The 10667-nt window shown below is 39.1% G+C and overlaps 1 protein-coding gene across 1 annotated transcript; it reads right to left on the reverse strand.

Moving 5' to 3' along the window:
* Nucleotides 1-5560: 5560 nt before the first annotated feature.
* Nucleotides 5561-6568, reverse strand: Olfr294 (olfactory receptor 294). The gene has a single exon (NM_001011750.2). It carries the CDS (start codon nucleotides 6566-6568, stop codon nucleotides 5561-5563), a length of 1008 nt encoding a protein of 335 aa, NP_001011750.2.
* Between the last annotated feature and the right edge of the window lie 4099 nt (nucleotides 6569-10667).

The following is a 10667-nucleotide window of genomic DNA, read 5'->3' on the forward strand; positions in this document are numbered from 1 at the left end:
GGCATGTTGGAGCATCTGGTAATGGAGCTGCCCCTGAGTGTTGTTGGACTGGCTCATAGTTCCACTTTTTAAGGCATGAATATAGTCAAGGATAGCACTGAGCTTTTGCCTTATGAGAAATTAGCACAGATGCTGAGTCTTGACATGAAAGACCAGGAAAGGATACTGGTAAAGATACAGCCCCAGGATTAAAGTATCATTGATTAGTTCATATTGTTGTTCCTCCTATGGAGCTGCAAATCCCTGCAGCTCCTTGGATACTTTCTCTAGCTCCTTCTTTGGGGACCCTGTGCTCTTTCCAATGGATGACTGTGAGCATCCACTTCTGTATTTGTCAGGCACTGGCAAAGCCTCTCAGGAGACAGATTTATCAGGCTCCTGTCAGCAACTCTTGTTGGCATCCACAGTATTGTCTGTTTTGGGAGGTTGTTTATGGGATATATCCCCTGGTGGGGCAGTCTCTGGATGGTCATTCCTTCAGTCTCTGCTCTGAACTTGTCTCTGTAACTCCTTCCATGGGTATTTTGTTCTTCCTTCTAAGAAAGATGGAAGTATCCACACTTTGGTCTTCCTTCTTGAGTTTCATGTATTTTACAAATTGTATCTTGGGTATTCTGAGCTTCTGGACTAATATCCACTTACCAGTGAGTGCATATCATGGGTGTTCAGAGCTCCCTGGAACTAAGCCACCAATCAAAGAAATCACATGTTGGGACTCATGGCTCTAGCTGCATATGTAGCAGAGGATGACCTAGACAGTCATCAATGGGAAGAGAGGCCCTTGGACCTGGGAAGGGTATATGCCCCATTATAGGGGAATGCCAGAGCCTGGAAGCATGAGTGGGTGGGTTGGTGAGCAGGGAGAGGTCGAAAGGGATAGGAGATTTTCGGGGGGGGGGGGGAGGGACTATGAAAGGGTATAACATTTGAAATGTAAATTAAAAAAAATCTAGTTAAAAAACAAAAGTGTCATGGAGAGAAGTGGAGGCCTGGCACTATATAGCAGGTACTGAATTCCTTAAAAATCCCAGTTTTAGAAAAAAAAAAAAACTGTATATTTGAAAAGAGCTGTTCCATGGTACCCCTACCAAGACAGCAGCAGATATAGTTAAGGTAGCACATCCTGAACCTCAGAAAACCAGCTTCTGAGTGTTGGAGGAGGGTCTTATGCATAGTTTATTCAGATGCTTATTGCAATGTATTGAAGCCTAATTACAGTCCAGACAGTGGCATTGACATGGATATTGAAGTCTCTCCAGACTGGGTATAGGAGATAGAAAAGCTGGACTTCCAATCCCACATATGTAGCAGGGCTGCCTTGTGACCTCAGTGGGAGAGGATGTGCCTAATTGTGCAAAGACTTGATACACCAGTGTAGCAGGATAAACATGGGGCTTTACCCTCTCAGAGATAAAGGGGAGAGAGGATGAGTAGAAGGACTCTCTAATGGGGGGCAGAGGGGATGAGAATGCTGTAGCTTTTGGGTTGCACATAAATGAACAAATAAATACATAAATGTAAAGAAAGACTAGAAGATCATTTTCAGAGAAATTATAGCTTTTCACTTCCTAGTCCTATTCAATAGCCCATTTAATGTTCTTTTTCTATGACCTGTAGAGAGAATATCTTGTGGATTGTATCAATACATCGTCTGTCAATTAAAAGGCCTATGGCATTGGAAGGAAATAGGAGGTAGAATATCCAGCAGGACAAGGAACTCTGCGATAGAGCTAAGCAGGGATCTGCTCACAAAGATGTGAGGAAACTGACACATAGTACCTGACCACAGCCATGTGGCAGAATGTAAACTAAAATAAATGCATTATCTTAAATTATGATTGTTGTAGGAGAGCCTAGCAATATGGGTATTATATGAATAAATAAATAAATAAATAAATAAATAAATAAATAAAGAGTCTGAAACTTATTTCTGGGAGCATTGGGATGAGAAGCAAAACCAGGACAAATTTCTACAATGACCTTTCTGTGTACTGTAGAAAGAGGAGATTGTTTGGACTGAAATATTTGCAGACAATCTTTTCATATTTACATATATATATATATATATATATGTATATATATATATAAATTTTAAATGTCAGTCTCTTCTATTAAATCATTATCTCCTTGAAACTAGCTTATAAGTTTTTCAACCTAACCAATCCCAATGTTTAACACAAACCCTGAACAAAATAATCATGTAGTAATATTCAACAACTCATCTGTTTGTGTATCTATATGTATATATGATTTAGTTCTATATATCTTAATTTATAATACATAAGAGATTTTGTTTATTCTTGACATAGTACAACACATAACTGCAATTTCAGCATCTGGGAGAAAATAATATAAAATCGAGGCTAAGCCTAGCTTACTCAACATGAAATCTTGTCTCAGAAAAACAAAAAAAACAAGTTTGTAATAAATATGTTATTTCATTGTACTACTTATTTTAAAATTAATAATAATAAAGTAGACCCCACAGAGTCAAAACTTAAATTCTAAAAATCAAAAGGTACTATAACATTATATATACATTTTTTTCTGATTCTTATAATATAATATAATTCTTATAATATATACAAACCACTCTTAAGGGAGGTCTATGCCCAGGAATAAAATACCACAGAAAAAGAACTCAGTAGTAATTTGAGTATTGTTTTGTCTCAAAATGCATTGTTTAGGCCATTTAATTTATTGTCAAGTCGATATATATATATATATATATATATATATATATATATATATATATAATTTCTCAGCTATGCAAAACATAAGAATGCAATATGAATTATGAGGGGCTTCATGAATCTAAAGGAACAAAGACAGTTACACTATAAGCCAATTTGTCAGAAAGATACAAAGGCGGGAAGATTCCTGAATTCCAGGTCAGCAAATGACAGTCAAGAGGTGAAGCCAAAATGTGGTAGAAATGCTAGTGTCAGGGCAGGGTGCCATCTTAACTGAGGAGTGTTTGAACCAAAACAAAACACATGAAGCTGTGCTTAGGCGTCTTAGCAAGGCCCAAGTATGGATACTTGACTCCTTCTTAGAAGGGGAAACAAAATGATCATCTAAAGCAGACAAAGGGAGTGACCTGAGTGGGAGAGTGGAAGGGGAGGAAAAGGGAGGCAGGATCAGATATGGCGGAAGACAGGAGAGAAGACTAGAGGACCAGGAGAATAAATAGAAATATGCAGCACTGTTGCAATTGGTAGCTGCTGTGAGAGGTAGAGTAGGTTTTTAAGGAATGTTTCTCCAGAGATACTACCTGTGTTTCTATAAGCTATATGCTTACTGACAGCCCTGTGTGAACTCTGAGGTGTTAAGAAAAAAGAACAAAAGAACACATAAGGAGTGAAGAAATCAAGGGAGTAAGATGGGAGAGAGACTGAAGAGGAAAAGAATGGGGCTTGAATTTCACCAATATAAGAAAGTCTCAGTCAATAAAAAATACAAACCATTACGGCTATCTCCTTTTATAACATATTCAAAAGTGTAATGTGCTGTCATAGGTCTATGTAAAAGTAAACCAACCCTCACTTTGTTCCCTATCTCATTAGTTAGTTTGGCTAATAAATACAATTTCAAATATGCTATAAAATGTAATTGACTTATTTTCCACTAGAGAACATAAAATGGGGTGGAGAGATGCCTTGGTTGGTAAATGTTTTCTGGATAAGCATAAGAATGTCCATATGGACCAGTAAAACTGCTATGAAAGCTGAGTGAGATGGCATGTCTATTACCTAATTAATGTGGGAAAGAAAAAAATTTGATTCATGGGGCATGATGTCTATCCAGGTCCTTCAGATATCAAATATATGCATTTCAGGATCAGTGAGTCACCTTGACTTAAATATGTGACTTAAAATGACTTAAAACACAATTGTGTGGAACCATAGAGTAAACACTTAAAAGGTGATCTCTGTACTCCATTAGTTCATGTGCAGAAAAAGAATTAAATACACATACACAAACACACAAAGAATATACACCTATGTATACCTTACATACACACACAAGCACAAAATTAAATATTCAAATGGAGACTGTAGATAATATGAAGAGGTATTTCTACATAGCTAGCAAGTATAAAACTCAAACACAAAAACACTCAAAACACAACATAGTATTCCGGATGTCAAAAGTTGCAGAACATAAATGAAATTATGCACATATTGTGTTGCAAATTGTATACTTGAAAATATGTTGATTGATAAAGCATTTGAATAGAGAGGGTAAAGAGAACCGTCATTAAAAATATATAAACACACTCTATACATATATACGTGGATACACACAGAATAACAACATAAGAAGGATAATGACTGTACTACTCACAATCTTAGCCTGTATCCACAAGAACACAGGCATAAGTAATTAAACAGAACAGAAGTGAAGTATAGGTATAGGAGGGTGACATTAAGTCATGTTTGTGTTGGAGCTTTACAAGGAAATGGATTTCCTCATGGCTTTTAACAAGTTTCTTGGGCTGAAGACATTTCACAGGGAAGTGAACTCTGTAGAGTGTTCTCCTTTCCCTACCAGTCTCCTGCAAATGCTCTCTAGTTATTGTTGATGTCACGCAGTGAATGAACTTTACTGGAATAGGAAACACTTTTTATACCACACAATAGTTTTTTGTTCTTTATTTTTTAATTTTATTTTATTTTATTTTATTTTTTGGTTTGTGAAGTACCTCGTCACAGAAAGATAATATTGAGAGTTTCTCTGGATAGTCACAGTCTGTCAAAGAGGCAAAGGGGGATCATATTTCTGAGAAAGCAGAGTTCCTCATAAAGTGAATCAATAAAACCAGTTACTTCTTTCTCCCCCAACATTGTCAAATTGTCAGCTGTAATCTTCATATACTGCTCTTTAAACACATTAATTACCAATGTGCTAACTGATGTCTTGGAATATTTATACCCTGTAAACAGGTCTGGTATTCTTTGCAAACACACTGCAAAGGACCCCTTGGGTTCTAATGCATTTCTGTCCTTACTGAATATTTTTTTTCTCTGCAAACCACAGGCATGGCCATTTTCCTTGTAGCCTTCTCCTGTGAATGAAAAAAATAAATGCTTACAGCTCTCAAGGGGGTTTGTGGGGGGGGGGATAAGAAGGCAAGAAAGAGAGGAGGGGCAAGCCTCCTCATTTATAGTGAGTCAGGCAAAACTGGCTGTTGTCAGGCAACTGTGGGGAAAAGTCTAGACAAAATGCTAACAATTGTTATTTTGTTTTGTTTGTAAAGGAAGTAAAGAGTTATCAGATCACTAGATATTCATTCAATCTTTTTTTTTTCAGGCCCATTTATTGTCTGGATGATTTCGCTTTTGATGCTCATTCAATCTTACCATGAAGAGAAAATTAGCAATCCTTTTAGAAAGGTATACTCCCCAAATGAGAATGGCTTTACATACAAGAGCAGAAATTGGAATTTTAACTCTATAGGTTAGTTTGATATAATTTTCTAATCTTTGATCAGATCAGCTATCACCTGAGTGTTTTTATTTCTCAAGGTAAAAATGAGTATCTACATTTTTTTTGAGAGTCAATAATTACAAAGCTTGGTTGTAAAATGTGAGGCACTATACCATGGACAGATACTTAGAACTCTTAAGTGAAGTGAATCCCTTGGGCAGAGAATTTTTTGCAAACTCCTCAAAGCACACTTGACATCAGTATTTCTCAGGCTGTAAATCACAGGATTAAGTGCTGGAGGCAACACAGTATATAGCACAGAAAACAGACTGTCTGCAATTGATGCTGAACGTGAGGGTGGCTTCAGATTGACAAAGCAAGCAGTAGCAATGAAAACACTGAAAACAGTGAGATGGGGGATACAGGTGCCAAATGCTTTGTACTGACCTTTAGTGGTAGGAATCTTCAGCACAGTGGAGAAAATGTAAAAGTAAGAGAGCACAACACATATGATACAAACCATGCCCAGACAAAAACCAATTCCAAGACTTATATAAATGACCACAAGTGTGTCAGAGCAGGAGATCCTTAACAATGAGGGAACATCACAGAAAAACTGTGGGATCACCATGGAGCCACAGAAAGGCATGGAAAATGTGCCAGCTGTGTATAAAGCTCCAAACAGAATTCCAGTAGCCCAGGAAACACCCACCATCAGCATACAGTTACGACTACTCATGATGGTCTCATAGTGTAGGGGACAGCAGATGGCAACATAGCGGTCATATGACATGGCTGTTAGGACAAATACGTCTCCAGCTCCAAAAGAAGTCATTAAAAACAATTGGAGGGCACAACCCAGAATAGAAATTGAATTATTGTGAGTTATGCTATTGATAAAGAAATTTGGGATTGGAACAGAAATAAAGAATACATCCAACAGGGACAAATTCTTCAAGAAAAAGTACATGGGTGTTTGGAGTTTCAGATCCAGGGTGATGAGCGTGATGAGAAGTAGGTTACTCATTATGACTGCTAGGTACATTACCAGCAAGAACAGCCCACACACAGTCTGTAGTTCAGGAGCAACCGAGAATCCCATAAGGATGAACCCTGTTATTCTAGTGGCATTGAGCATGCTAGAGTCTTCCACAGCCTAGGTATGAGAAGTAAGCAAAAATTAGCAGTTTGATGTACAGTAATGCTCAGTGGAAATGGACCCAGGACACTACCTAGATACTGCCCCCATTTTCTCTTTCTACATGGTGATGCTTTTACTGGATACATTAATTGTACTAATTTGCTTTTTATTACCATTTTACCACGTTTTGCTACAAATTTTTAGAATAATTATTAGTTATATATTATCATTTTCTTAATAAAATTGACATTTTTCTTGAAATTGCAGTTGTTCAGTTGGCAACAAACAGCAGAATAAAACCTTCAAGTCTCTCCCTGCACTATTTTATTTCCTTTGTCTTAATCTTGGCTTAGAGCACTGCTATGCTTTGTATGGCCAGTTACCACATCAAAAGAATTTCCCTTACCAAGGGGCCTCTTTTCCCAATGATGGCTGACTAGGCCATCTTCTGCTACATATGCAGCTTTGAGACACAGGCTACTGGTTAGTTCATATTGTTGTTCCACCTATAGGGTTGCAGACCCCTTCAGCTCCTTGGGTGCTTTCTCTAGTTTCTCCATTGGCGGCCCTGTGTTTCACCTATAGATGACTGTGAGTATCCACTTCTTTATGCCCCAGTACAGGGGAACTTCAGGGCCAAGAAGTGGGAGTGGGTGAGTAGGGGAGCAGGGTGGGGGGAGAGTATAGGGAACTTTTGGGATAGCATTTGAAATGTAAATAAAGAAAATATCTAATAAAATTTTTAAAAAGAATTTTCCTAATGCTAATAAGTGTCTTTTTTTGTACCTGAAATGTTTTCAAAATATTGCAAAATATTGCCATCTGCCACGTTTTATCGTGTTTTCTGGACCCTTTGAGTAGAACCTGTATTCCTTCTTCTGTTGGCTCAATCATGTTTGGACAAAAACTTTTTCCACCATGTATTTCTCTGTGACAGGCCTGTGCCCCTAAGCAGAATGATCATTTCCTAGGTACCAATTTATCTTCTCCCAGGTTGATATGTAAAAGATTAAACACCTTGCAGTGCAAAAGATCATTCCACATCCTAGCAGAAACAGTTTTCTCTACATTTATCCCTAATCACCCTTAGCAATTTTAACCTTACTGATAAGGTTCAATAAGTTCAGAACAGCTTGGTCCGGGACCCGCCGAACTTAGGAAATTAGTCTGAACAGGTGAGAGGGTGCGCCAGAGAACCTGACAGCTTCTGGAACAGGCGGAAGCACAGAGGCGCTGAGGCAGCACCCTGTGTGGGCCGGGGACAGCCGGCCACCTTCCGGACCAGAGGACAGGTGCCCACCCGGCTGGGGAGGCGGCCTAAGCCACAGCAGCAGCGGTCGCCATCTTGGTCCGGGACCCGCCGAACTTAGGAAATTAGTCTGAACAGGTGAGAGGGTGCGCCAGAGAACCTGACAGCTTCTGGAACAGGCAGAAGCACAGAGGCGCTGAGGCAGCACCCTGTGTGGGCCGGGGACAGCCAGCCACCTTCCGGACCAGAGGACAGGTGCCCGCCCGGCTGGGGAGGCGACCTAAGCCACAGCAGCAGCGGTCGCCATCTTGGTCCCGGGACTCCAAGGAACTTAGGAATTTAGTCTGCTTAGGTGAGAGTCTGTACTACCTGGGAACTGCCAAAGCAACACAGTGTCTGAGAAAGGTCCTGTTTTGGGCCTTCTTCTTCGGCCAGGAGGAGGTCCAAATACAAGATATCTGCGCACCTTCCCTGTAAGAGAGCTTGCCAGCAGAGAGTGCTCTGAGCACTGAAACTCAGAGGAGAGAATCTGTCTCCCAGGTCTGCTGATAGACGGTAACAGAATCATCAGAAGAACAATCTCTAAACAGAGTCAACTATAACTACTAACTCCAGAGATTACCAGATGGCGAAAGGTAAACGGAGGAATCTTACTAACAGGAACCAAGTCCACTCACCATCACCAGAACCCAGCACACCCACTTCGCCCAGTCCAGGGAACCCCAACACACCTGAGAACCTAGACCTAGATTTAAAAGCATATCTCATGATGATGGTAGAGGACATCAAGAAGGACTTTAATAAATCACTTAAAGAAATACAGGAGAACACTGCTAAAGAGTTACAAGTCCTTAAAGAAAAACAGGAAAACACAATCAAACAGGTAGAAGTCCTTACAGAAAAAGAGGAAAAAACATACAAACAGGTGATGGAAATGAACAAAACCATACTAGACCTAAAAAGGGAAGTAGACACAATAAAGAAAACTCAAAGCGAGGCAACACTAGAGATAGAAACCCTAGGAAAGAAATCTGGAACCATAGATTTGAGCATCAGCAACAGAATACAAGAGATGGAAGAGAGAATCTCAGGTGCAGAAGATTCCATAGAGAACATCGGCACAACAATCAAAGAAAATGGAAAATGCAAAAAGATCCTAACTCAAAATATCCAGGAAATCCAGGACACAATAAGAAGACCAAACCTACGGATAATAGGAGTGGATGAGAATGAAGATTTTCAACTCAAAGGACCAGCAAACATCTTCAACAAAATTATTGAAGAAAACTTCCCAAATCTAAAGAATGAGATGCATATGAACATACAAGAAGCCTACAGAACTCCAAATAGACTGGACCAGAAAAGAAATTCCTCCCGACACATAATAATCAGAACATCAAATGCATTAAATAAAGATAGAATACTAAAAGCAGTAAGGGAAAAAGGTCAAGTAACATATAAAGGCAAGCCTATCAGAATTACACCAGATTTTTCACCAGAGACTATGAAAGCAAGAAGAGCCTGGACAGATGTTATACAGACACTAAGAGAACACAAACTGCAGCCCAGGCTACTATACCCAGCCAAACTCTCAATTATCATAGAGGGAGAAACCAAAGTATTCCACGACAAAACCAAATTCACGCATTATCTCTCCACGAATCCAGCCCTTCAAAGGATAATAACAGAAAAAAACCAATACAAGAACGGGAACAACGCCCTAGAAAAAACAAGAAGGTAATCCCTCAACAAACCTAAAAGAAGACAGCTACAAGAACAGAATGCCACCTTTAACAACTAAAATAACAGGAAGCAACAATTACTTTTCCTTAATATCTCTTAACATCAATGGTCTCAACTCGCCAATAAAAAGACATAGACTAACAAACTGGCTACACAAACAAGACCCAACATTTTGCTGCTTACAGGAAACTCATCTCAGAGAAAAAGATAGACACTACCTCAGAATGAAAGGCTGGAAAACAATTTTCCAAGCAAATGGTATGAAGAAACAAGCAGGAGTAGCCATCCTAATATCTGATAAGATTGACTTCCAACCCAAAGTCATCAAAAAAGACAAGGAGGGACACTTCATTCTCATCAAAGGTAAAATCCTCCAAGAGGAACTCTCAATTCTGAATATCTATGCTCCAAATACAAGAGCAGCCACATTCACTAAAGAAACTTTAGTAAAGCTCAAAGCACACATTGCGCCTCACACAATAATAGTGGGAGACTTCAACACACCACTTTCACCAATGGACAGATCATGGAAACAGAAACTAAACAGGGACACACTGAAACTAACAGAAGTGATGAAACAAATGGATCTGACAGATATCTACAGAACATTTTTCCCTAAAACAAAAGGATATACCTTCTTCTCAGCACCTCATGGTACCTTCTCCAAAATTGACCACATAATAGGTCACAAATCAGGCCTCAACAGATTCAAAAATATTGAAATTGTCCCATGTATCCTATCAGATCACCATGCACTAAGGCTGATCTTCAATAACAAAATAAATAACAGAAAGCCAACATTCACATGGAAACTGAACAACACTCTTCTCAATGATACCTTGGTCAAGGAAGGAATAAAGAAAGAAATTAAAGACTTTTTAGAGTTTAATGAAAATGAAGCCACAACGTACCCAAACCTTTGGGACACAATGAAAGCATTTCTAAGAGGGAAACTCATAGCTATGAGTGCCTTCAAGAAAAAACGGGAGAGAGCACATACTAGCAGCTTGACAACACATCTAAAAGCTCTAGAAAAAAAGGAAGCAAATTCACCCAAGAGGAGTAGACGGCAGGAAATAATCAAACTCAGAGGTGAAATCAACC

This window comes from Mus musculus, chromosome 7, assembly GCF_000001635.26.
Source record: "Mus musculus strain C57BL/6J chromosome 7, GRCm38.p6 C57BL/6J".
Taxonomy (NCBI): Eukaryota; Metazoa; Chordata; class Mammalia; order Rodentia; family Muridae; genus Mus; species Mus musculus.